The sequence below is a fragment of the Alternaria incomplexa genome (genome assembly GCF_024043165.1).
Source record: "Alternaria incomplexa strain BMP 0042 chromosome Unknown scaffold_5, whole genome shotgun sequence".
NCBI lineage: Eukaryota > Fungi > Ascomycota > Dothideomycetes > Pleosporales > Pleosporaceae > Alternaria > Alternaria incomplexa.
In genome coordinates, this window is record NW_026249854.1 from 781,739 (window position 1) to 807,463 (window position 25,725).

Consider the following 25,725-nt stretch of genomic DNA (forward strand, 5'->3'; position numbering starts at 1 on the left):
TGCAGCTTTCCTCATGCAGTATGCACGTGCTCGGGGAGATCATGTGCATCTGATCACATCCTGGTCGTCCGACGATTCTCCTTGAAGCCGGTCAAAGAATGAAAACGTGGATTTCGACTCGAGTCAACTGTCAGAAGTACCCCACCAGCAAGTTAGAAGCATTGGCATTGCGCGTCCTTTCGGGCGCATAAAGGGGAGATAGGGCTGTAGTAACGGCTGTAATGCCGCATAATCAGATTAGGAAAGAAAAAGATTTTGATCTGCGAACCACATCACAATTCTCGTGTCCCTGGTCTCTCGTGCCTCTCGAATGGGAAAGTGTTTGCTTTTCGTACCCAATTCCTTGGCTTGACAGTGTTGATCATGTACCTTGTCCGTTAGGAGGGCGGGAACTTTCTGGAGATCATGCGATAGAAATCGGACATGCAGAATCTCCAGGTCAAACTTTGTTATGGCACAGACGTGCCTTGCGCAGCCACCCCCAAGATTGACAGCCTGACAGCCCGCGTTACTCCCGCAGTTTCGATGAACGTTACATCGGGCGGGTTGAGAACTCGTAAGTGCGGCTTGCCGAGTCGTAGCGCTCTCTTGGCTCACCACGTTGCCATTGGCTGTAGCGCGCAATTGCACCGCTGCCCGTGACTAGTGTTTTTGCTAGCAAAATGGACCTGGTGGTTAATGTACCAGAGTGTCGGGCGCACTTGATTCGCTGCCTCGCCGACTGCTTTTGTTTTGCGGTTTTACTGCTGGCTTTTTGTCGCTGGTTTAGGCGCTGTTCGGTTCACCTGCTGCCCGGATCTAGCAGGAGTTTGTTCGTGCGCTACGTGGCTATGGAGCGGTTGTTGAGCACTAGCTGCACACAAGCCTCGGCGGAGATGGTTTGCGCAACCAATTCGGTGCTGCGCAGCTTCGTCGTGAACGTGTCCAACACGTGTGCCTGACAATCACTCGCTGCTGATCGATCTCGCAGAGCCGCATATCTGGCTCTTATGAAGATCGCGGGGAACGCTTACTGAAGATCTCCAGAACTATGGGATGCTGTTGCACATAGATTGTCTGCAAAGCCGCAGGTATCTGGAGAGCCGGCTTTGCTTCTCCACACGCCTTGTGCTATTGCTCGTATTGCAAAGCTAGTGTGCGATCTCGGAAATAAAAAACAATCCACCCTAGAGCTTATCGAGTACCCAAATGGCTTGGCGGTGGGCGTAGGTGGGCGCAGGATGCTCACAGACAACGGCTAATAAACTTCGGTGATCTGGCATGGCTTGCGAATGCAGGGTCCAATGTCCAAATGCCGAGCGAGCGGCTGCCGACACCCTACGACCTTTGCGACAGCAGATAGCGCTGGGGATGGGTCACGTCCACTTCTTTTTGGCCTGCTGTTCTGATGCTGATGCGATGCACAGCGCGGCGTCAGATGCTGCACTCGATTCACCGGCCACTCGAGTAGGGTACCACTCCCGCCGACAGCTGCACACGCAGAGTAGCGGCAGAGGCAGACGCAGCGAAGTGGAGGCCTGACGCTCAAGTGACTTTGATAGTGCAGGCTGCAAGCTCGATGTTGAGCGGGATGGCGCTGCTCCAACAGATCTTGCCCTGCATGACCAGGCCCCGCGGAGCCACGAACACAGTGAGGGGGTTTGCAGAGCAGCTCCGTGCGCTTCAGATGCAAGGCGGCCCTTTTGTCCCAACACCTAACCACTCACGTCGACCAGGCATGCAGCGGTGAGATGGCAGGTTCCGAGTGCATGCTTTCTGCCCATTGCCACTCGTGCTCGCGCTCGCATTCAGACAAAGGCCCCAAGCCCCGACGCGCGCTGAACGCCCAACACAGCGTTCTGCCCGCTGGTATAACGCACTGCAACAATGGCTGCTGTGCAGCATGGTCAATATCCCGGGCGGCAAATCATCTGCATGCTTGACCGCTCCTACATCATCCTGCATGGCCTTCACTGTCGCCAGGTACCGCTTGGGGGCTGCGCCAATGACAGCTCGCTTACGGCCTCTAGCGTCTGCGCTAGGGCGGGCTTCCTATGACGACATTGCCAGCAAGCACCCATGATGCGCCCACATCCTACAGCACCTTCCACCAGCGCGCGTGTCAGCGGGGTGTGCAAATGGGCCTTGGCTCTCATCATTCCTCCCAGCTAACCATCCGGTCCGCGTCAATGACAGGCCGAAGATACGGAGCACGAAACAACCTGCCCCAGGCCAATCGTCGACGCTGTGCTATCGGCTCACGATTTCGTCATTGGTGGATATAGCGACCGCACACACAACCAGCCCTGCTACACATGACGCCTCCATCCCAAGGGCAAGCCGATATTGGGGAGTGCGAATGATTGGAGCTCTGTGGGAAGCCAAAGTGGTGTCTCCCTCAAGACTCGGCCCAGCGTGTGAGTCGAGTACAGTTACATGGTGCCGAGTAGGTACACCGACTGCGACCGACGAGCCTGTGGTGCCCCTATTGGACAAGGCAGTTCCCGAGACTGTCGTGGATGCCGCAGCTCGTGACCCGCCATCTGGCTAAGCTACAGTCGTTGCAGCCAAAGCAACATGGACGGCGATCAAACGCTTGCCCATTGCTTAGGTATGCGCACAGGCGCTGCTTCAGGGGACTAATTTCACGTCGGGCGCTTTTTTTTCTGAGTGCGCCGTGCACGACGGAGAGTCAGGAGAGGGGCGGAACCAACGCTAGGACAGAGGGAGAGAAACTCACAGAGTTCGAGTTTACGCAACAACGTGGAGATAGTTGTGGCGGTCCGACTCCGCGACGCGAAAGCAGCCTCTCCGGCCAGTGTCCGGCGCGATGCACCTCGAAACCGCAAGCTTGCGAAGCCGCCTTTTCGGTCCCTTTCTTGGTTGCGGTGGAGCGTGCTGCTAGGCGACCGTTGTTCTGCAGCGTCGAGTGTCGACAGTCTCAGAAGCAATGCTTAGGGGGTGATCAGATATCGCCAGGATGAGGACACAGGGCAACTCCCAGGCCTGCCGCACTCGTCAGCATTACTGCGGAGCATTTCACTCTTATCGCTGATCAGGCTAGCGCTCATTGACCAAAACGGCAGGATGCAATTGTGAGTGAATGCACTAGTCCGCTTCCATGCCCCTCGTCGACCCTGGCCAAGTGGATGCACGCCAAAACAAAAGCCAAAAATCCCTCCCGCGCCTACCGCCCGCTGATTCGCAGCTGTCTGGCAGAGACGAAAGGCTTGCCTAGCGGCGAGGGCTTGTTTGGCGCACCACTGGCCTCTCACGGGTGAGAGGGCTGCCGGTGATAGCGCGATGGAGAAGCGGTAGACGCTGGCGTGAGTAAACGGGAGCTGAAGGCTGTTGAGCCCACTGCGCTCAATGGCGCGGATGCCACATCGGCCGTGGGCAGGCCATTGAATAACGCTCCCCACACGCTTAAAAGCAGCGTGCAGAAAGATGCCTTAGCGCAAACCATCCCTGTCGTCACCGACGTAGGTGCTTCCGGGGTCTTCAGCCAACTTGCCTGCTCACTATGCTTGGCTGCCAGCCTATGATGGAGGTGCTGTGAACCCAAAAGACGTAAACGCTTCAAGGAGCGGAATTTATCAGTGTCTCTTCCCCGATAAATCGCCTGCTGATCAACACTCCCCAACCTCTAAGCTTTACTCAATCCTAAATTGTCTCTTGCCTTAACTCGTACCAGAGACTATCAATACTGCTTTCATCATCGTTACCCTCACATCCTTACTTCTTTGTCGCTGGTTTGCTTTTGGAGCGAATAACGTTACCGAACCTTCCACCGCGACACGCAACACGCAACCCCAGCCCACACGGTCCGCCCCTGCACCCGCTGGGCATTCTGCTCCTTGCAAGCACTGTGCTTCACTTGAAACGCTCGAGCGTCTGCCACCCAGTCACTGGTGTCCGCTTTCGCCCTACACCTAATCTCGCTGGTTCATCGCCACGGCTCCTGGTTAGTACAGGTCAACTGATCGACATACCAGAGGGATTATCTTTACTCGACTTGGACTACCACTGCACGGGAGTCCCCAGTGTCAGAGTGAATTCAAAAGGTCGCAGATCCCACCACTGAGTACCTGTGATCGACTATCTCCACGTTTTCAACCCTCGAACTATCACGTTTCACACCTGGATCTACGAGTAGAGTGCCTGTTGTAACACTCACATTCGTCTTCTTGTACCACCTTCTACTCCGGTCCTTTCCACCTCACCTCCGCAACCCTCGACATCGCAATGGCAATGGCAGTCGACAACCGCCAGCAACCCCAGCTTAGCAGCATGGGCTACGATCACATGCGCTACCCCCAACAACAACCACACTTCACCAACCCGTGGGTGTCCACCGGCGCCTCGCAGCAGCAACTGTACCAAACAACGGTCGCACCCAATGTAGACGCGCAACGGCCTACCAGCATTGCGATCCCGTTCCACAGTCTGCCAGTCACAGCTCCTCCCATGGGACAAGGTATTACTCTCCCGGACGGCACTTTCGGAACAGAGAACTTACTTGTTACGTCTGAAGATATCATGTCGCGAGGATACCCTACTGGCTATGCTACCTCTGGGTCATCACCAAACCAAACCTATGCTCCTACTTCCGCACCCTACTCTCAGGTGGAATATGGCAACACAGAAAGGAGCCCGTACGCATACCAACAGGATGCCTCCCGCCGCTCTTCACATCCGTCAGTCCCCTCAATAGCCTTCTACGAGTCCGTAGAGAGCGCAGCCCAACGACAACGCCAAAGTTCACTTGTTGACTTTAGCAGAATGAACGCACAGCAACCGCGCAACAGCTTTAGCGATGCGCTTGACGCAAGCCGTGGCATGGTCTCCCTGAGTCAGTCAGACATTACTCCTAGGAATATCTACGGCTCTCAAGGAACCAGCCGCAGCTCGACCGACTCCTACGGCTTCCCTTCCGCACACTCGACACACTCGTCAATCTCATCAGGCAGCTATGGCCCGAACGGGTACTACGGTGGTGAGGGCTCTGTGACAGATTACAGCTCTGCATCGGAGTCTGTTGATCTTGGCAACTCGCGCACTTTGCCCCGCCCCAATGCGCTCCTCGGTGCCAACATGCCTCCCGCGCCTGCGTCGATGATGAGCCAGTTCAGCTCAAAGGTCTCCTCCAGCTCGCAAAAGAAGCATAAGTGCAAGATCTGCGACAAGCGCTTCACACGACCAAGTTCGCTACAGACGCACATGTACAGCCACACTGGCGAGAAGCGTAAGCACTCTCTATCACATCCCCACCTACATCACTAACATTACCACAGCATTCGCATGCGAAGTCGATGGCTGTGGCCGCCACTTCTCCGTCGTATCCAACCTGAGGAGACATCGCAAGGTTCACAAGAACGACGGCAGCATCGACCACCCTTCACCGGAGAGCGTCGATCACTAGGTGATCACCACCTTGGTCGCATTTAGTGCCTTGCTTGTCTCGACCCCGTCCCAGGTCTCACCTCAACCGCTTCGTCGCACACGTCTTCAGTACATATAATGTTTTGAGATACCACCGTCGCGCGTTTCCTAGTCACGACTATAGATCGAAACGACAACAATCTGGGACGGTCCTTCCCTTCTACCCATCGCTGCCCACCACGGTTTTTTACTGAGATACCACCTGGCCCTCAACCCGAGGGACCACCACGGCGTTCTGGTGTTCCGAATTACGAGTATTCCGTTTCCGAGCGATTTTCAACACCCTGTAACATTACGCGTTTGTCTTATCCGGGCCTGGTCTCTTGCCGCCCGCCGTTGCTTATTTAATCTTTCGACATTGCTCGACAAGGGCTTTGACCCATAGTCGTCATGGAGCATTTTGTCATCACCATTCGCTTATACCCTTTAATATTTTAGACTCTCTTTTAGCAACCACCCTTTTCCGACATAGAGTCGTGCGGAGGGTCGGTTAGCACAATGACGTTTGTACAGTAGTAGCTTGCAGCGCGCGCGCATAGGTGCCACCCACCGAATGGGGGTACAAGCCAGAATGGCTTTCCGACAGACACTGAGTCGTCGAATACAGGCAGCGGGATCGAAATGACGCATCCCTCCATATTGTGGATAGCAACGCGGCTGAATCAAAGACCCTTGTTTAATCCCATGCATACCATCTCCCGTTTTTTCTCTGTCTCGAAAACTTCCAAATTCGTCTCACCAGCTGACATAGTGACGGCAGCGGCCCTTTGGTTCGGGACTATGGCGCGGTCTCCGGTCGTCACTTGCGATACCTCGGTCGCCGGTTTAGCCAACGCGACCTCGTCATGACCTTGTCTCCGCAATGCCATCATTTGGCGTCCCGTGAGCGGTGGGCTTATGACAAGGGGTCAGTCTTGGCTCCCGTCATGCAGCGTCAGCCCCTTGCTAGCCGCAAGACCCTTCTTACCTCAGCGAGTGGGATGTCTGCCGCCGCACCTTGGGCCGCCAAAGGCTTTGGTTCTATGCTATCATTCGCTTTCACACCCACCGGTCCCGTCACTCATGGTAGCCCCTGCCATCAAAGTCGGAGTTGCGTACGAGGCTGAGTGGGACGCAACGATGTCACTTGTTTCACTCGAAAGCGCAAAGCCCCATAGCTGCTGACGTCGGGCTTTCTCTCTGCGTCGCGTCGGCTGCGGGACTTTTTATTTTCTCTGCTTTGCAGGGAGTGCCAATCACGATGCTCGCTTGTAACAGTGGGTCACGCGCTGAAGACGGTCCGAAAGCAGCCTGAGATGAGATCGTAGTGTGCCTGACGGCTGTAGAGTCGTGCCATTTTTCGAGTAAAGATCGTCGTAGGGACGCGACGACTTACAGCATCGCGAAACTTGAGGCAACATATCGCGTTACGAGAACGTGACGAGGCGAGTGCGTGACTCTTTCGCTCCGCTTGCTACTGGTTTCCGCCGCGCCTGTTGGTGCCCGGAGAGTGCGCTGTAATCTAGCTTGCAATACCGCCGAACCACCACTCAGGACAAAGTATCTCCGCCATGGTCCTAAACACCTGTCTTTTCGCCACCCGCTCCGGCTCCTCTATTTCGGTCGGCCTTTGAAACCGCAAACCTTGTGGCCACCACACGGAATTGCAAGCCATCATGCAAGCCAGTGTTGCGTTTTCGACCGTTGGTTCGTAAGGGAGACACCCTTTCGCTTTGCTATCCTAATCTCCGACGATCGCGACTCTAAGTAGTACCATGCACCGACACGCTCACGAAGCGAGGGCGGAGTGCCTTAGCTGAAGCGAACTGGTGTCGTTGGGTTATAGTTCCGCATACCATGATATTCCAGGATGCGAAGTCCACAGCCTACCAGCATGCACTTCCTGCGCAGCCGTCTCATGTTAAGCGACCATGGCTGGTAGTATAATCTCAATCCTGGTCGTGTCTACGCCGCCTGAAAAAACCATATGAGGCTTGGGATTGCATGCATTAATGCCCTTGCTATTCTTGATCTTGACGGAAAGAAGGGTCTCTGCAGCGGTTAACAACAAGGATGGTAGGAATATGACCATACGCCTCATCTTCACTACACATTGCGGTGCTACCATGTCATGAAGAATTGAGGGAAGCAGGTTCGAAAAGCTCATTCGCTACCGCTATCCCCAGATGATGTACTATGAATCCTTCACAATCTCTGGCTGCGACAAGCAGGACTTGCACTTTGCATTCTACTTCGTGATCCACTATGCTAACCCTCGTCAAGCATGAAATCCGCTTCGCAGAGACGAAGCCGCCAGCAGAGGCTACAAACACGGCTTGCGCGTAACACAATGCCAAGCCGAACTCCACCGCCATTCCTCGAAGCAAGCACCAAATTCAAGCATCAGGTAATCTCCACTACGACGCCAGCTAGTCAGCACAGATGCGTTGTCGTCCTCTGGTGGTGTAGTACGTTATCCTCCCTAAAGTGGGTCTCATATCGAGATTGAACCAACCCCGCGTTCCCAAGTCTGATCTACGACAGTTTCAGCCCTCCCGCGCCTGTTGTAAGGTATCCACACGCTGAACACGCGCAGCTCCGGGTGCCTAACCGATGCTTTTGTGCCTTCCTATTTTGTTGGTAGGCGTGTTAGATTCCGTGTCTCGGGACCCATAGGACGCGCAATCGTCCTCTCGAGCAAATTGCTCGCCTAGAGAAACTTTGGTACTCTTTTGTAATTTCAGGATTCTTGTATCCCGCCGCTTTCGAGGCGAGCGGTGTCGGAGTCTTGGGATCGGTGCTCACTCGCGTCCGTAGGAAATTTTCTGTCGCTTCGTCTTGTTGCCGTCATCGTCGTCGTCGTCGGCTGCCTTCTTCTTCTTGCTCCCTCCTGGCCTCGCCCCGTTTGTAGGTTGGCTCGATTCGCGCGTAGGGAAGGACGAAGTCGGGGTAGGAGCGTGCGACGGCGTCGCGGAGCCCGGTGTGGAGGATTCCTGGAGTGCAGTCAGCATCAATTCTCTGGCTGTCCATGAGCAAGCGCGGTATCTCTCCACGTACCCTCAGGAAGCTTGTAGAGCTCCGACTGAATATCCGGTCTGCATCACTGATGGGCGCTTTCCGTCTGGTCGCGGTGCCTGCTCCTCCTGCTGTCGTGGTGGTGGCCGCTCCCTTGATGTAGTTGTCGAAGCCCTTGATAATGTTTCCGGCGCTCGTCTCTTCGAGGTACTGCGTCTCGACTCGGAGGATGTTGTCCTCTAGTTGCAGCTGCCATAGAAAGTCAACACACAGGTTCACAACGCGTCATTGGCTGTACTGACCAGACTGTTGTCGATGATGCGCTTCTTGTTGAGCGATTCGCGCAAGTCGCGTCGCAGTCTCTCGTAGTAGGGCATTCCGCGCGAGCTGTCTGCGCCCGTGTTGTTTGCGCTTCCTGGCGCCGCGTTTTCGGCCATAGTGATACTTCGGATGTTGGCTTTTGGTGATTCCGAAGGTAGAGGTTCGCGGCTGCAGCAATTGTCGTCGGTCCCTAGTCCGGTAGATCCCAGGTAAACGGTCGCGGTTGCCTTTGGGTGAACGCGGAGGCTAGCGTTGCTGAGCTCGGGCCTCTTCAGCAAACGCAACTTCTAGATCTCGAGCAACGATGCCATCGCACCACACCTCCTTCCCTCCTCCCGCCTAGCTGCCATCTGTCGCCTGTGCAGTCGCCGACAACTTCCGCTTACCAACGTCGCGTATACCTGCTCCAGACGCGCTCAAGCACCCCGCGCCGAACCTCCGACCTCTCAGTCGCAACAACAAATCAGAGAGACCTTGCCCGCGTGACAGCGACAGAATCTCTCCCAATCACCCAAGCAGCAGGCCCATCCTACTGTGTTTGCGACTTCACAAACATCGTCGACGGTTTTACCAAGACAACAACAATCTTGCGCCCGGTGTATACCAAACCTCGAGGATTGCTGCCTGAACTATGGCAATGGACGCCAAAGAGATTGAGCTCCGTGGCAAGGCCATCGGAAAAGCCGTGGCCGAGGGCGAGCCAAGCGCTTCTGTAATCAAGCTGCTCAACGACTTGAAGACGGGTGTGCAAGCGACCGAGGATCTCTTGCGCTCAACCCGCATTGGTGTCACCATCAATCGTCTGCGATCGCACAAGGACCCGGCTGTACAAAAGCTGGCGACAGAACTGGTAGCAAAGTGGAGGGACGAGGTCAAGAAGAAGCAGCCACCCAAGATGAATGGTCCCGCAAAAGCAGCCGCGAACGGAGGTGCAGCATCTTCGCCAGCTCCTCCACCCTCAGGGACTGCGTCACCAGCCCCCAGCCTGGCCAAGAAGAAGCACGACGTCGCCGCCGACAAGCGCAATCACAAGACCGACAAGGTCAATTACCAGGTTACTGGGGACGAGGCACGCGACAACTGCGTAAGGCTGATGTACGATGGCCTGGCCTTCATGAGTGAAGCGAGTAAGTTCGAGCATATGGTGTACCCTGTACTTGACTGACATGCGCAGTGCCGGACGAGATTCTCGGTGTCGCAAAGCAAGTCGAAGCCGCCGCCTACAGTAACGCAGGTAGCGTAAACAATACCTACAAGGAAAAGATGCGCTCTCTCTTCCAGAACCTCAAGAACAAATCGAACCCTCAACTCCGCAGGCGCGTATTCAGCGGTGATATACCCGCCAAGCAGTTTGTCGTCATGACACACGACGAAATGAAATCGGATGCGCGCAAAAAAGAGGACGAGGAGTTGGAAAAGCTCAACATGAACCAAGCCATGGTTGCACAAGTCGAAAAGGCCATCTCCAAGGAGTTCCAGTGCGGAAAGTGCAAGCAGAAGATGGTCAGCTACAGTCAAGCACAGACTAGGTCCGCTGATGAACCTATGACTACGTTCTGCGAGTGCATGAACTGTGGTAACCGGTGGAAGTTCTCATAGACGGTGGTCGATTGTGTTCACGTGTGGTGCAGATTGTACGCGTGCGTGGTGTATCAGTATAGCGGGTTGCGGCAAACATTGAGTAGCGGGCGTTTATAAAGGTGGCATCGAGGGCGTCGGTCCATTGCGGAAGAGTGTCTGCGTTTCGACTTTTCTAGTCTAATCTGCGGAGGAAAAAAGCAGATGCAAGCTTCTCTTCTTTCGGCACTGATGGATATGGTTACTATATCAAATATAATTTGGACCCAATTCTTTCACAATAATCATCGCTTCAAGCATATTCTGTTCTAGCATGCGGTTGCCATGTCTTTTGGACACTTTCGAAAGTTGCTCAGACTCGATGTAAGAACAAGCCGTTCTTGCTGGACGACCATCTGAAGGCATTTGTATGTATAAATTTGCTCTGCGAATGATGACCAACGTACTTATCTCCAGTAAGAGCAACTCCTCCAATGTGAGCTCAGGTCTTGTCCTGACTTGAGGCCCTGTCACCTTGTTATTACCTCTCTCGCTGCACAGAAGCTCTTATGTTTCGACACGATTTGAGCCATCTTTGTGTACTTGTCTACAGCCTGTTAAGCCACAACAACCCTTTTGAGACTTTCAGGCATGTCCTCCGCGTCGTAAGAGTAGATGATTTCTGGAAGTTACGAGAAACAAACATCTCGAAAACTCACCCTGTCAAATGATAGCCCGCATGCAAAGTCGTTTTGATATCACCGGCCAAGCACAGCACTGTCGAGGTACAAAGTGAACACCCCCACCGTGCATAACCCAACCCAATAGACTCGTAACAGATATCGAAACGATAGCAACGAAGAGGTCACAGCAGCTCGAGAAACAGTATAATTCGCTATTCTTGTCGTCGCCATGGACTCGCAGTTTTGCTCAAACGAGTACGCTACAACGGTATTCCGAAGATTGAATATGCACAATACACCCGCCCAATCCGTGGGGGATGGTAATTACAACGCCATCGTCAAGTGAACAAGACATAGAGAGAGACTGCGAGAGGAAAGAAAAAGGTAACTATGCAATGCACCGCCGACGCTTTGGGTTTTCGTCCTCATCCGCTTAGAAGAGACTCCAACAGGGGAAATTGTTGGATCCAAAGCTAACAATGCAACAATCAACGACACTCGTTTTGCGGCCCGGCATTTCAAGTCTCCTAGAACTTGAACGTGCTCTTCTTCCGCCCTAAACTGAAGCGGTTCTTGCCGTCCTTGTCGGTGTCGGTGGTGGGTGTATCGGGCGGGTTGTGCTCGTCTGTCGTGCCGTCGTGCTTGTCCTTGCCTCCGGACCAGAATTTGGGTTTGGCTTTGAGACTCATTGATGTGTGCCTAAAACGACTCAATCCGCTCATACCCTTAACGCTGCCAAAGCCATTCGCAGCCTTGTCCTTCTCCCCGACCGCACTTGGAAGTGGCGGTACAACCTCCCCACTCGCGACGCGCTTCTTCTCTTCTTCAGCTGCTGATGTTTTGCTGGCTTCGAGTGCTGCACGAAGGTCATCTTCTTGTTTGCGGTAGTTTTCGCGCCGTTGTATTTCCATCTCTTTGCGCTTTTCCCTCGCTTGCCTCTCAAGCTCCTTCTCCTGGGCCTTCTCCTGGGCCTTGCGTTCCTTCTCTTCTTTGCTCTTACCGAAGAGCCCGAGATTACTTTTACGCGCAGCGAGTACGGGAACCTGAGTTGTGGTATGTTCGACTGGGTGATGGTCGGTGTTCGTTTGAACCTGTGCAAGCGGTGGGGCGGTAGCTGCATGGTCGAGGCTCGCGAATTTGTCGGCCTCTTCCATCGTGGGGGTGGTCGCGTTGTGGAAGGTATGATATGACTGGCCGTTGACCCCGTTCGCTTTCGGTGTCGTGACTTCTTCCTGTGCCATCTTGGCAGCTTGCTCTGCTTCGGCGAGAGCGTCGGCTTCCTGTTCCTTCATCATAGCTTCTTCTGTTGTCTCCTGGTAAAACAAGACGTATGCACAAGCGAGCACATTCTCTCCACCGAAAAAGTTCCTGACGTAGGCCTTGTCTACCGGTTCAACCATCTCGTCGTCAAACAATAGCCAGCCTCGATCTTGCGTCTTGATGATGGATACGTAGTGACCATGATAGGGTCCACCTCCTATGTGAACCACAACTGCATATAGCTCGTATAGTCTGTCTGGGTCTTCTGCTTCATCGGTGGTGTTGAACAGCCGGAGGTAGAAGGGGTATACGACGCGGTGGAAGAGCTTTTGCAGGCGCTGGAGATCCTCTGTATACTTAAAACGCTTGAGATGCAAGGCCAGGATTTTGGGCAATCGCTTGATCTTCATCCTCTTTTCCGCCTCTTGCAGGCCTCCACAGTTGTCGCAATGAAATTTGTTCCGTTCACACAACATCTCCTCTTCTGAGAATTTGCGCAAACAGCTCGTCACTGACGAGTGCTGTTCCAGATCGACAGACAGGTCCAGGAATGCCTCGTCTCGCTGTGATGTGTTTTCGCATGTGAGGCATCGTGTTTCGGACGTTAATGTGCCTTCAAACAGCTCGTGTACCCACCCAGAGTTTGACTTGGCAGAGGCCACCGAGTTCCGCGCGGTCACTACTTGGCCATCCGTTACAGTCTCGCCGTCCTCGGTTATCTCTTCCACTTGGGCTGGGCGACTCTTGGAGTAATTCTCGACATTATCTACGACCTCGTTCAGCAGTAAGTTCAGGAACTCGTGTGCATCCTGGTGCATAGGTGTCCGGAACATCTCATTGTCCCGCCGCAATATCTCGAGAAGTTTGTGTGGGCTGACGACGCCTATGCGTGATCTGTGTGCTATGACGGCCTCGAATATATCTTTCAGCGATGAAAATAGCGATTCGTTCATGCCGTATGCGTTTGCGTTCTCGTAGTCCATCTGCAGAACCGGACCGGCCGCCAGAGCCTGCTTCTTCTTGTACTCTGGCGAGTCTTTGTTATCCTCTGGCTTGGTGCCTGGGGGTTGGTTCGTCGCGCCTGGCGTGGTAGCTGGTTTTGCGGGACTTTTGGCATTGGGGCTAGAGAGTGAGGTGCGCCCCGTGGGCGAGAGGGCTGTACTCTGGCCATTTGGGAGATTTGTGTTGAGTTTGAGGGGGCCTGACGTGGGCCTCTCGAGGGCTTCTGGGGGTGAGCGCGCGGGGAAGTTGATGACCTGTTCTCGAAAGGGCACTGAGTAGTATAGACACTGTACTATCGAGTTGCAGTAACTGGCGGGCAGTCAGTATGTGTCGGGACGGGAGTGGACGAGACGTGTACATACCATGTGCTTCCAAACTAGAGCATAGCGTAGTCAGCAGGCGGCTCGCGAAGGGCGGTTACGTAGCCAGACTTACATTCTCAAAGCCGAAGAACTTGTCGCTGCCGTCGCCGCGCAGAGGGCCCGCGTTGAGCAGCAGCTTCTCCAGCGGCGTCACCTCGGGCGCGTTGGGGTCTTTCCTGACGGGTATGCTGCCGGTCGCTGGGCTCAAGGGCGGCTATGGTATGTCAGTCAGGGCCAGCCATTGCCGATGAACGCGCGACTCACAGCACCGGACTTGATGCGACTGAAAAAGGAACTCATGGCTGGGGTATCGTGCGCAGGGAAAGGGTGGGGTGCAGGCGGACGAGGGCTAATGCGACAGCACTTCAGGCGATGTGGGCACGGTCGTGGTGCGAACGGGCTGGGGAAGGTGCTACTGGGTGCGGGCCCAGGGTTGTGGAAGGAGCGAAGGGCAACATGGAGGCCGGCAGAGGTACGAGGCGTGAAGGATGCAATTCACGCACAGCGGCTTGGAAGGCTGGCACGTTGGGGAAGCAGAGCCGGAAGACGGACCAAGGCGAGGCGAGGCATGGCTCTTTGGGATAGCTAACGCGACTAGAGGCGCCATAAGAGAGGCCGATGCCGAGAGATCCCCACGACCTGGCACACGCGACCCCGCCAACGAGGAACCGCCTCGGACTAACGCGCTGAAGCCAGCCGTTCCATCCAATGCTGTCCCAGCCAGCGAATTGTATCACCCACGCGGTGGGGCGCGATACCGAAGAACATGCATAGAACATCTGATGCTGATGCCCCCATCGCGACACGCTGACCCTCAACGGCACGCTGCCCAGCCCGCCGACGGTGTGCCTGATGGACAAGACGCTCAGCCGCCTGCATCGAGGCTAAACTCCCACCAGTCATGCGCCGCGCTTCTAGAACAAGACTGGCAAGCAACCGTGGCGCTTGTCGGCTGCCAGAGAGCGATCGTCATTGGGGGACGAGGGAACTGCTTCTAGCGTCTTCCCATACTGTGGTTGTGACATGCACTGCAAAAGTCCAGAGCATGACGACACCAGGCCTGACAGTCCAGAATTTCACCCCCGCCAAGTCGCTGTCAACTACACTCAAAGTCCAACACTGACACCCATCTCAACATATTGCCGGGGCCATGCACATGATTCAATAGCAGGCGGGCACCCTCCCGTCTTATGCAGCACGGCACACATCCCCCGCATATCAGCTTCGACGACAGGGTATCCATGGTGGGTCCGAATGGGTGTGCGGCAGTCATGCGTTCATGTTAGTTCCGTATTACTCACTACATTTCTACCTTTGTCGCTGTGGACGACGAATTACAAGGAGTATACACGTACTACATACACTTGCCTCACGAAAATGCCCAAGGCGGGTGTGCATTGTTGTGCGCCTGCCGTTGAAAATAGCCACGCGAGAATCTCAGCCACCCTTTTACCCGAACTCCATCTCAACTCCTCCAAATGCTGATAGCCCACGGAACACAAATATGACACATGAATAATACAACAAAACAGGACTTAGAGTCTCCGCAATCGCTTGCCGGCTCCCAGCTCGATAGCTGTGCGGCTGTTAAGAATGAGCTCCTCGTTTCCACCCTCTGGCGGGTTGGCCTGGATGTACTCGCGCCGTATGCGTGCGGCTTCTTTGTCCCACGTGTCTACGCGCTCCTTGAAATCTGCTGTGCTTGCCGTCGCGTCGTCTCGTGCGTTGCTGGCTTGGTCGAGGTAGGGCTGCTTGACTTCTTGCTCTGCCGTGCGCCACCGTAAGCCCACAGCATTACGGATCTCTTGCTTCGGTGCTTTGGCTTCAGGATTGCCTGTCCTAGCTTTGTGGGCGTCATCGCACTCCTGCTTGCAGATGTACCAGAAGTCTTTGGTGAAAAGCAGGAACGGGTTGACGCCCGTACGTCCTGGCTTGATTGGCCGTTCACCAATCTGTTCCAATATAGCCCCTATAATGGCAGCTTCATAGTCTTCGTCGCGTTGTATCCGCCCAGATTTGTTGTCTCTCGACTTCGACGTTGATGCTGGAACGGCAGGCTCGAATCGGCGTTTCGTCTCGACGCTGGGTGTCCCTGGCGACTGTTCGATCTTGACCACTTTCTTTTCAACAAGTGGGCTGGGTATTCTGATAGGTCCGAAAATTGTCTCAGCAACCTCCGCAGCAACCCGAAGGCCTGACAGGTAAGCGCCGTGCACCGTTGCGGGATGTGTACCACAAGTCGCTTCTCCTGCGAAATGTAGTGGGCCATGGGGTCGCGCCATGATATCGTAGTCTCCTGCTTGTGTCTGTGGCCCGACGTATGAATAGCTGCCGCGGGCGAACGGATCTTTCTTCCAACGCGTCACTATCGCTTCTGTTGGGAGTGGAACGTGGTTCGGTGCGAACATCGCGTCGAGCCGGTCCGTGACCTCTTTAACGAGCTGATCGTTCGATGTCGCTTCGGCGTAGTGAGCAGCGTCGCCTGCCATCAGCGCTATCAACACTGGCTTTCCGCTTGTTTTGATACAGTTCCAGAAGAGATAGAATCGTCCGCGTTTCGCAGAGTAGTCTTCGGGTCGCATGCTGGCTTCCTCTTCTGCTTTGTTGAGCAGGCCGAACATGTCTCGGTCTGGCTCCCAGAAGGCCTTTTCGTACACGAGAACAATCTATGCACATTATTAGAAAGGGTAGCAATCGTCTCATAGTTGAACTGACCTTGTTGAGGAGACCGAAACCCATTCGTTCGATAACGTCCTGCTTCCAGTCAGGTAGAGGAGGCTCGAACTTGATTGACCCGGACTTCAGCACTCCCAGTGGGGTTGTCAAAACAACCTGGTCGGCCTCGTAAAAATCGCCGTTCGTGCACTCAATCTTGACAGCTTTGCCTAGATGCTGCTCCTCGATGTTGTAATGAACGGCTTTGATAGGGGTGTTGAAACGGACGTTAAGCTGACTGGGACATTGCCAGAGGCCGCGCGGAACTTGTTGATATCCTCCAATCACCTCGCTGTGCTCGCCCTCGAACTCATTGCCGATGTCCTGATCCCAGCCGCTCAGACTGAGCTGGTTGACGCTTACTGCATTCGCATATTCGAGATTAGCGTGATGCCAGTTCAACAGACGCATGTCTCTAGGCTTCAGATCGACAAGCGATTGGTATTGAAGAAGACCTTCGTCCATTGTCTGCCCAAGTGTGGGATACTGGGACGCTTTCGCAATCGTGTCAAGATCTAAAGACTGCGTCCCTAATGCACCTGCTTTGAGTTCCCAACCCATACTTTGCACCGTGTCAGCTGCTGTGACATCCGGGTTGAAGCCAGCGCTGAGTTGGTACGCCCTACCAGCTAGCTTCTCCACCCCTGTTGTCGGTTTTTCTTGCTTCATCGACGCGGTGCTCGCAGCGTTTGCGGAAAGGGGAGCATCGGAGTGTTCTAATTCGGCGACGGTAGGACCACCAGCATCAGCTGGCTCACGGCCAAAGGCCATCAGGTCACGATCACCTTCTACTGTCCTATGAGCTGCTGGCTTGTTTCGGTATGCTGCCGCTCGTTCGAGGACGTCGTTGTATAGCTTCTCCACCAAGATGTCTTGACCCCTCTCTACAACCGTGCCATCGTAGTCGTAGAGTATAGTGTTGTCGCGAAGACCGTGGTAGGGTATGCCGAGCTGACCTCGGATGATCGAATTCAACGGGTTGCCGTGTTCGAATCCAGTAACGATCTGAGCGCCCATCTCAGCTGTACAGCGATGCCCAGGCGGGAGTGTAGAGCCGGACTGCTTGAGAAAAGGGTGTGAATAGACACGGCCTCCAACGCGTGGGCGAGCTTCAAGGACAGTAATCTTAGGTGGCAGTTCTCCTGCTTCTGTCAACTGATCACCAAGCTGGGCGAACAGTCCTTCCAGATGGCGAGCGCATCCTAACCCTGACATACCCGCACCCACCACGATTATGGTCCGTCTTCGCGCGACCTTGGCTTTCGACTTGGGTAGTGTACCAGTAGTATTAGGCACCTCAGCGCAGCCGAAGTTGATGTATCCGTTCCTCATGAGCCACAAGTGTGCCACCTTCGCGAGGCCAAAATAACGCTTGTCACGAGCGCATCCCGCCGCTTCTTCGAGAGAGACGTATACCAGAGGATTGCGATGCCACAAGCGAAGTATCGCGTTCCTGATGTTTAGGTAGATGGTAACCTGGGCGTGAGTTACATGATCTCGTAATAGCTCGTACTCAGCAGGATGTAGAGTGAATGGGTTGAGCCGACTGTTCTCTGCTGCTAGGATACATTGCCTACCAAACTCTGGCCAGGAAAGCTCTGCAGGTATGCTTGAATTCGCCTTCATCTCAATGACCTTTCCTTTCGCCGGAAGAGAGTTTGTCCTTCGATGCTTCTTCGGCTGCTCGTGTGACTGCGGAAGCTCGGGGGTTGAAGATGCATGTGATGTGCGACTCAGGCTCTGTGGTGTTCTTGTCGTAAACGCTGCGTCCCTTCGATGGTCTTTCAATGATGAGTGAGGTTTCGCGTCGTTTCCGTTGACAATCGCATGCGAACCGCTGCCCTTCAGATGCGATGAATGTTTGTTCGGGATATTAGTCAGGCCGTTGATGCCTGAGTTTGGTGTGAATGGTTTTTGCAGTGGCGAAGGTGTATAGTTGGCTCCATATCCATTAACGAATGCACCTGGAGTAGACTCCTCCCCTTCGTGACTTGTGCCCAGTTCTGATGTATCGCGAGAATCGCCGTATTGCACGGACGACGCACTCGATTCGCGGCCGTAGCCCAGGTTGCTAAACCCAGGTATAGGTGCGATGCCGCCTTTCAGATGTATGCTATCATTAGACATTGGCAACGATAGGAGATCATCGTGAGTTTGGTCGAAGAGATACGTGCCGTCATCGAGTGCGGTGGGATCGGCTGTGGATGCGATGGAGAACATGCTGATGGAGACCCGGGGAGGGAATGGGAGGCACCTGACGAGGAAGCGGCTACGGGCCGCAGTCAGTAGTTGGCCACAATTCCACTACGAATGTCAGAACGTGTAATGAGTGAGAGTTATTGCGAAAACATGAGGGGTTCGGTTGAAGTTGTAGCGATGGTGGCAGGGTGCAAGTAGACGATAGACCTGATGCCCAGAGTTGGAGGTCGAGGCACGAAAAGAAACGCGCCATACCCACCTAGGCAAACTCCGTCCAAGCCAACCCCGTCATTCCTGACTTCATCCCTCTCCCGCCCACCTCGAGGCGCCCATCTGCCCTCCATCATGGCCATGGTGGACTTGCGCATACTCTCTCAATGTTAATGTGTAGCTTGGCATCCAGGAAGCGCCGATAGCTGCAATGCTGACCCCGCTCTTACGGAAGCGAGCAGTGCTACAACTCGTTGCGACACCCAGCTCCAGACATCCGTATCTCCATCTCGAAGGCCTTCACATGGGTCTAAATACTGCGCAATACATGCATGCAATCTCCTCATACTTCTTCAGCAGTCGCGATAGCATGGCTTCGAGGCTTTCGATCATGCCGTACATGGCTGCATTCATCAATTGCGCCTCCTGAGGTAAGGCTCGATTGGCGAAGCTGACTGAGAAAACCGATAGAAGGATATGAGGGGAAAAGACAATACATGTTATTGTACATAGCAGGTACTTCAATACGTATATATCACTCTGATTGGATCACGACTGATGAGACATACAGGACCCTAGAAGTCACCTATTTTCACAAATTCCTGCGCAAACCTTCACCGTACTAGATCCGAGACTGCGACTATACCATATCCACCAATCGAGACTCATCATACATATCGTCTATGCGGATCGCGGCCTACCGAGTTTCTAAAATCGGAATTGGACGATCTTGACTGCGCGTTGTAGTCTACGAGGCACTATTCGAGATCCCCTCTGCTCCCTCGCAGACTTACGTGTCATCCGTTGCACAAAATCCTTGGTGCTGCGTGGGTTGTGATGGCCTGCAAAGCCGATGGCATACTTTTAAGACAATAGCTGGTGCTACACCATGGGCTCAGGGCTGCTAGATCCTGCTAGCACAACCCATCGCAGCCTTTCCCTGATTCTGGGACATATAACGCTCGAACACACAGCGACGCTTAGAAGAATGTGTGCTTTCATCGTGGCGCACCGTACTTTTGCAGCTCCCGGGTCGAAAGCCAACTGGGCGTCATGTCATTGACATACTGATAATGCACCTGAACACGATAGAATGGTTGATAGTCTAATCAAATGCACTTTACATCTTCAGTTCTCTCCAAATTCTCTGCCCTTGTCCTGGAATCTTGACAACGCATGGGAATCACGTGATACATGTTGACGCTAACCTTCTATGTAAACCGAGGCGGTTGCGCCAATTACCAACAATTCGAGGCCCACACCGTCTTCTGTCTTCACTTCCCACACCTCACGACCTCGCATAATAAACAATGCGATGGCCGTGGTCACGCAACGACGATGACCAAAAGAAAGGTGGACTCGCAGACTGGATCGCGCCAGCGAAGCCAAATAACTGGTCAAGCGCGCTGTATGAGCCGAGGACCCTGATTCCGGCGATCGCGCTCACAGTCTCGACGGTTGCTGGTGTCCGGCTCTACAAGACCTATCTGCGTCGCATCCCAACCGTCAACCACATCAAGCCAAACTACTACCGCCGCAAAGGTGTATTTGGCCAAGTCACGAGTGTTGGAGATGCAGACAACTTCAGGTTATTCCACACGCCAGGTGGGAGGATAGCTGGGTGGGGTATCTTGCCCTGGAAGAAGGTGCCATCAAAAAGAGAGGATCTCGTCAGGCAGACAGTAAGTGCTCTGTAACAAGACGGTACTAGACGTCACGGTAGGACTTCGCGTCGTTATCGACAGCTAACTTTGCACCCAGCTACACATTCGGATTGCTGGAGTCGACGCTCCAGAACTTGCACACTGGGGCCGAGAAGCTCAGCCGTATTCGAAAGAGGCCCATGAATGGCTCATCAATCTGATCCATAACCGCCGAGTACGCGCCTACATATACAGACGTGATCAATACGATCGCATCGTCGCCCAGGTTTTTGTGCGCAGATGGCTTTTCAGGAAAGACGTTGGATTGGAGATGCTGAAGGCTGGATTGGCTACCGTATACGAGGCCAAAACAGGTGCTGAGTTCGGTACCGCTGAAGAAAAGTATCGCGCTGCAGAGAGGAAGGCTCGCGAGAACAGGGTCGGGATGTGGTCGAAGCCAAACTTCATACAGAGGATGGGCGGCGCCAGTAGTAAGACACTGGAGAGCCCACGCGAATACAAGAATCGGCACACCGCTGCAGACAAGGCAGATAAGGCAAAGAAGGCATGATGAGGAAGTTCGGCTAGAGGCACAGTCATACACCTGCTCGTGCGCAGAAGCACACGAGTGCTGCGATCGTGGCAGAAACGCGCCAGGCTTCTTCATCGTGCCGGCCCAAGCATGAGGAGTCACCAACGGTCCGAAGACCCCACAAAGCGAATTAGCGTATTGGCACAATGTGATACTGGGATAGTTCAATGTTGGCATCTTGTGGATACGTGATTGTAGAGACCGCAAAGTAAGCGGTCGTGGAGGGCGCGAGTTGTCGGCATGCTCTACTACAACGAGTGTACGTCTGAGAGTGTCACGACTCGTGCTACCCGTCCTCACAGATGTATGACTACTAAGAAGAGGCGCATGGTGCTGAAAGTAGTAATGCAATGACTTCCGCGACGCGCTAGTGTGACTGTATGGAGAAAGCTCTGCACGACCATGTCAAAATTTCTTCTCATCCGTGCTTGCGTGCCAGAATGCTGGGGATCAGAGTTTCGGCGCCGCAATCGGTGCTCCGCACGATGTTGCTCGCGACAATATGGTAGCAAACAGAGCAATTCGCATTTACACCGGGCGTACTTGTGACTGGGTCGCGTATAATGAGTGGATCAATTTGAAGAAATGCGAATTAAATAGAGGCAGTAAATGACCGCATACCACGCTTCATCCCTCCCGTTTCCCAGGATCGCCGACGGTCTTATCTGTGCGTTATCGGAGATAGCTTGATTGGCCCGTCGCGCATCATTGGAATTTTTTGGCTGCCGCATCACATCTTCCCCACAGATTATACATAAACCCGGAGGGAGTCATTCGTGCTCTGCTCAACTGGGTCGAGCTATAAGCCTTCAATTGCACCCGTCGGCCACCGAGCGACCTTCCTCCCGCGCGTTCGACGCCTAATCCTCCATCCTCATCCTTTGTCGAGCCCGAAGCTACCCAGTTGCTTGACTGCCTGCAAATGGCTCTCTGCGGACGTCTAGCACGTCGCGTACCTTCCCTTACAGGTCACACCCGCTCTGTTACTCCTTCCACATACTCTCGAAGTTTCACAACCCGAAGTGCTCGGCCGTTGACTTCGCTCCGCTCCAGCACAGAGTCACCTGCCGCCCTCCGGCAGCTGCGGGCATTCACAAAGGTCGCGTCGACATGGAATAAGACACAGACTGCGCCTAATGCAGAGGCATACCTGAAGAGCGGCGTCATTTCTGGCGCGCAGAACTTGGTCGATGTCAAGAAAGTCCTAGTTATTGGTAGCGGTGGTCTCAGCATTGGTCAAGCCGGAGAGTTCGATTACTCAGGTGCGCATACATTCTCATGCACACGCAAACTTGCGCGCTAACCAAGTATCAGGTTCCCAAGCACTCAAGGCCCTGAAGGAAGCTGGCGTCAAGTCTGTTCTTCTCAACCCTAATATTGCTACCATCCAAACATCCCACGTGCTCGCCGACGAGATCTACTACCTGCCTGTAACTCCCGAATACGCCGAATATGTCATCCAGAAGGAGAGGCCCGATGGCATCTTCCTCAGCTTCGGTGGACAAACTGCGCTGAACCTTGGTGTACAGATGGATGCCAAGGGTATCTTCGAGAAGTACGGCGTCAAGGTGCTCGGAACCAGCGTCCAGACTTTGAAGACCAGTGAAGATCGTGACCTCTTCGCGCGCGCTCTCGACGAGATCAACATTCCCATCGCCAAGTCGATTGCCGTTTCCACTGTCGACGAGGCACTGGACGCTGCCGAGAAGGTCGGATACCCCATTATCGTCCGTGCTGCTTATGCGCTCGGTGGTCTCGGTTCAGGTTTCGCGAACAACCCAGAGGAGTTGAAGAACTTGTCAGCTCGTTCCCTCACACTTTCACCCCAGATCTTGGTCGAGAAGTCCCTCAAGGGCTGGAAAGAGGCTGAGTATGAGGTTGTGCGCGACGCAAGCGACAACTGCATCACGGTCTGCAACATGGAGAACTTCGACCCTCTTGGTGTGCACACTGGTGACAGTATCGTCGTTTCGCCCAGTCAGACATTCAGCGACGAGGAATACCACATGCTCCGGTCTGCGTCCATCAAGATTGTCCGTCACTTGGGAGTCGTTGGCGAGTGCAACGTGCAATACTGCCTGCAGCCAGATGGTCTCGACTACAGGGTCATCGAAGTCAACGCTCGTCTCTCTCGTTCATCTGCATTGGCGTCCAAGGCCACTGGTTACCCACTCGCGTACACCGCGGCCAAGATTGGTCTTGGGCATACTCTTCCTGAATTGCCCAACGCCGTCACCAAGACCACCACCGCAAACTTCGAGCCCAGCTTGGACTACGTTGTCACCAAGATGCCCCGTTGGGATCTCAGCAAGTTCCAGAACGTCAAGCGCGACATCGGCAGTTCCATGAAGTCTGTCGGTGAAGTCATGGCCATTGGACGTACATTCGAGGAGTCCTTCCAGAAAGCTTGCCGTCAAGTCGACCCCAAGTACCTCGGGTTCCAGGGCGAGAAATACGGCGAGAGCTTGGACGAAGAGCTCAAGAACCCCACCGATCGCCGATGGCTCGCCGTCGGGCAGGCGCTCTTCCACGAAGGCTACACTGTCGACAGGGTTCACGACCTCACCAAGATCGACAAGTGGTTCCTGCACAAGCTCCAGAACATCGTCGACTGCACGCACGAGCTTGAGGAGATAGGCAGCCTCTTCGGTCTGAAGAAGGAGATCATCCTCAAGGCCAAGAAGCTCGGTTTCTCCGACAAGCAGATTGCTAAGGCCGTCAACAGCACTGAAGACGAGGTCCGCGCTCGCAGGAAGAGCTTCGGCGTCAAGCCATGGGTGAAGCGTATCGATACGTTGGCGGCAGAGTAAGCATCTTGGATCGCATTTGAGGAACGATACATATACTGACTTGCTATTGCAGATTCCCGGCAAACACGAACTATTTATACGTAAGTGAATTATCATTGCATTATCATTGCAGCATCTCCTTGCGATTGGCTATAGTCGCTAACATACAACCCTAGACCACTTACAACGCCTCGTCCCATGACATTACCTTCGACGACCACGGTATTCTCGTGCTCGGAAGCGGTGTCTACCGTATTGGAAGTTCGGTCGAGTTTGACTGGTGCGCCGTCAACGCTACCCGCTCGCTCAATGAGCTCGGCAAGAAAACTGTCATGATCAATTACAACCCTGAGACATACTCTGTAGGTGGCATCGGCAACGTCGTTGAATCATCACTAACTTACTCCTAGACCGATTTCGACGTCGCCGACAAGCTCTATTTCGAGGAACTCAGCTATGAACGTGTCATGGATATATACGAGTTGGAGACTGCCAGCGGCGTTGTTGTTTCTGTCGGTGGTCAACTTCCCCAGAACATTGCTCTCAAGCTCCAGGAGTCTGGAAAGGCGAAGGTTCTTGGAACCGACCCTCACGACATCGACAAGGCCGAGGATCGCCACAAGTTCTCTTCCATCCTGGACTCAATTGGTGTTGATCAGCCCGCCTGGAAGGAGCTTACTTCCTACGAGGAAGCGAAGAAGTTCGCAAACTCCGTCGGATACCCAGTTCTCGTTCGCCCATCATACGTCCTGTCAGGCGCTGCCATGACTGTCATCCGCGGTGAGGACGAGCTGAAGGAGAAGCTCCTTGCCGCTTCCAACGTCTCGCCCGACCACCCAGTTGTCATCACTCAGTTCATTGACGGCGCTCAAGAGATTGACTGCGACGCTGTCGCCTCCAACGGAAACGTCCTTGTCCACGCTGTCAGTGAGCACATTGAGAACGCCGGTGTTCACTCTGGAGATGCCACCCTCGTGCTGCCCCCTGTCCACCTCGACAAGCGCATTCAGGAACGTGTCAAGGAGATCGCAGACAAGGTTGCCAAGGCCTGGAACATCACTGGTCCTTTCAACATGCAGATCATCAAGGAAGAAGTTGAGGGTTCCGAGCCTAACCTCAAGGTCATCGAGTGCAACCTCCGCGCCTCTCGTTCCTTCCCCTTCGTCAGCAAGGTCCTTGGTACCAACTTCATCGAAGTTGCTACAAAGGCTCTCGTTGGCCGTGACGTGCCCGAGCCAACTGACCTCATGAGCGTTGAGAGGAATTACCTCGCCACCAAGGTTCCCCAGTTCTCCTGGACTAGGTTGGCGGGTGCTGACCCCTACCTTGGCGTAGAGATGTCATCTACCGGTGAAATGGCCTGCTTCGGTAAGGACCTGGTCGAGGCCTACTGGGCGTCCGCGCAATCGCAGATGAACTTCCGTCTTCCCCAGCCCGGTGAGGGTCTCCTCTTCGGTGGTGATGTCACACCTGGTTCGCTCCACTCGAACTCCCTTATCCAGATCGCCAAGTACGTCCACGCACTTGGCTACAGGTTCCTTGCTGCCAACAAGGACGTCAAGGAGCTTCTGGAGAAGAACACCGAGGGCATCAGCGTCGACGTCATTGAGTTCCCCAAGGATGACAAGAGGAAACTCCGTGAGGTGTTTGAGAAGAACGACATCCGCGGCTGCTTCAACCTGGCCAAGTACAGGGCGAGTGGCCTGTTTGACGAGGACTACGTAATGAGGAGGAACGCGGTCGACTTCGGTGTTCCGCTATTCATGGAGCCCAAGGTAAGTCCATCACCCTGACATTCAAGAAATGATAAGCTAACTTCAATATAGACTGCCGTTCTGTTCGCTCAATGCATGAGCGAGAAGCTTCCCAAGAAGGAGGGCATCCCAAGTGAAGTCAGGTCATGGAGCGACTTCGTTGGTGGTCGACCATAGAGGAAGAAACTTGTTGGTTACTACGGCAATGTTGATGTTTTATCGG

The 25,725-nt window shown here is 54.2% G+C and overlaps 6 protein-coding genes across 6 annotated transcripts; 3 read left to right on the forward strand and 3 right to left on the reverse strand.

The window, feature by feature from the left end:
• Positions 1-4,224: 4,224 nt before the first annotated feature.
• J4E90_004187 (uncharacterized protein) lies at positions 4,225-5,401 on the forward strand (the record flags this gene model as incomplete). The annotated part of the gene is made up of 2 exons (XM_051433752.1): positions 4,225-5,224; positions 5,274-5,401. The coding sequence occupies 2 exons, from the start codon at positions 4,225-4,227 to the stop codon at positions 5,399-5,401; spliced, it is 1,128 nt and encodes a 375-aa protein (XP_051292270.1).
• Positions 5,402-8,201: 2,800 nt separating this feature from the next.
• On the reverse strand, positions 8,202-8,852 carry J4E90_004188 (uncharacterized protein; the record flags this gene model as incomplete). Its single annotated transcript, XM_051433753.1, has 3 exons — positions 8,202-8,393; positions 8,458-8,664; positions 8,718-8,852. The coding sequence occupies 3 exons, from the start codon at positions 8,850-8,852 to the stop codon at positions 8,202-8,204; spliced, it is 534 nt and encodes a 177-aa protein (XP_051292271.1).
• Positions 8,853-11,503: 2,651 nt separating this feature from the next.
• J4E90_004189 (uncharacterized protein) lies at positions 11,504-13,900 on the reverse strand (the record flags this gene model as incomplete). Its single annotated transcript, XM_051433754.1, has 3 exons — positions 11,504-13,547; positions 13,660-13,814; positions 13,865-13,900. The coding sequence occupies 3 exons, from the start codon at positions 13,898-13,900 to the stop codon at positions 11,504-11,506; spliced, it is 2,235 nt and encodes a 744-aa protein (XP_051292272.1).
• A 1,235-nt stretch (positions 13,901-15,135) lies between these two features.
• Positions 15,136-18,535, reverse strand: J4E90_004190 (uncharacterized protein; the record flags this gene model as incomplete). The annotated part of the gene is made up of 2 exons (XM_051433755.1): positions 15,136-16,266; positions 16,316-18,535. The coding sequence occupies 2 exons, from the start codon at positions 18,533-18,535 to the stop codon at positions 15,136-15,138; spliced, it is 3,351 nt and encodes a 1,116-aa protein (XP_051292273.1).
• A 1,499-nt stretch (positions 18,536-20,034) lies between these two features.
• LCL3 (putative endonuclease lcl3) lies at positions 20,035-20,938 on the forward strand (the record flags this gene model as incomplete). Its single annotated transcript, XM_051433756.1, has 2 exons — positions 20,035-20,406; positions 20,486-20,938. 2 exons carry the CDS (start codon positions 20,035-20,037, stop codon positions 20,936-20,938), a joined length of 825 nt encoding a protein of 274 aa, XP_051292274.1.
• A 943-nt stretch (positions 20,939-21,881) lies between these two features.
• Positions 21,882-25,679, forward strand: ARG4 (argininosuccinate lyase; the record flags this gene model as incomplete). Its single annotated transcript, XM_051433757.1, has 6 exons — positions 21,882-22,221; positions 22,274-23,765; positions 23,822-23,849; positions 23,925-24,110; positions 24,159-25,523; positions 25,575-25,679. 6 exons carry the CDS (start codon positions 21,882-21,884, stop codon positions 25,677-25,679), a joined length of 3,516 nt encoding a protein of 1,171 aa, XP_051292275.1.
• Positions 25,680-25,725: the final 46 nt, after the last annotated feature.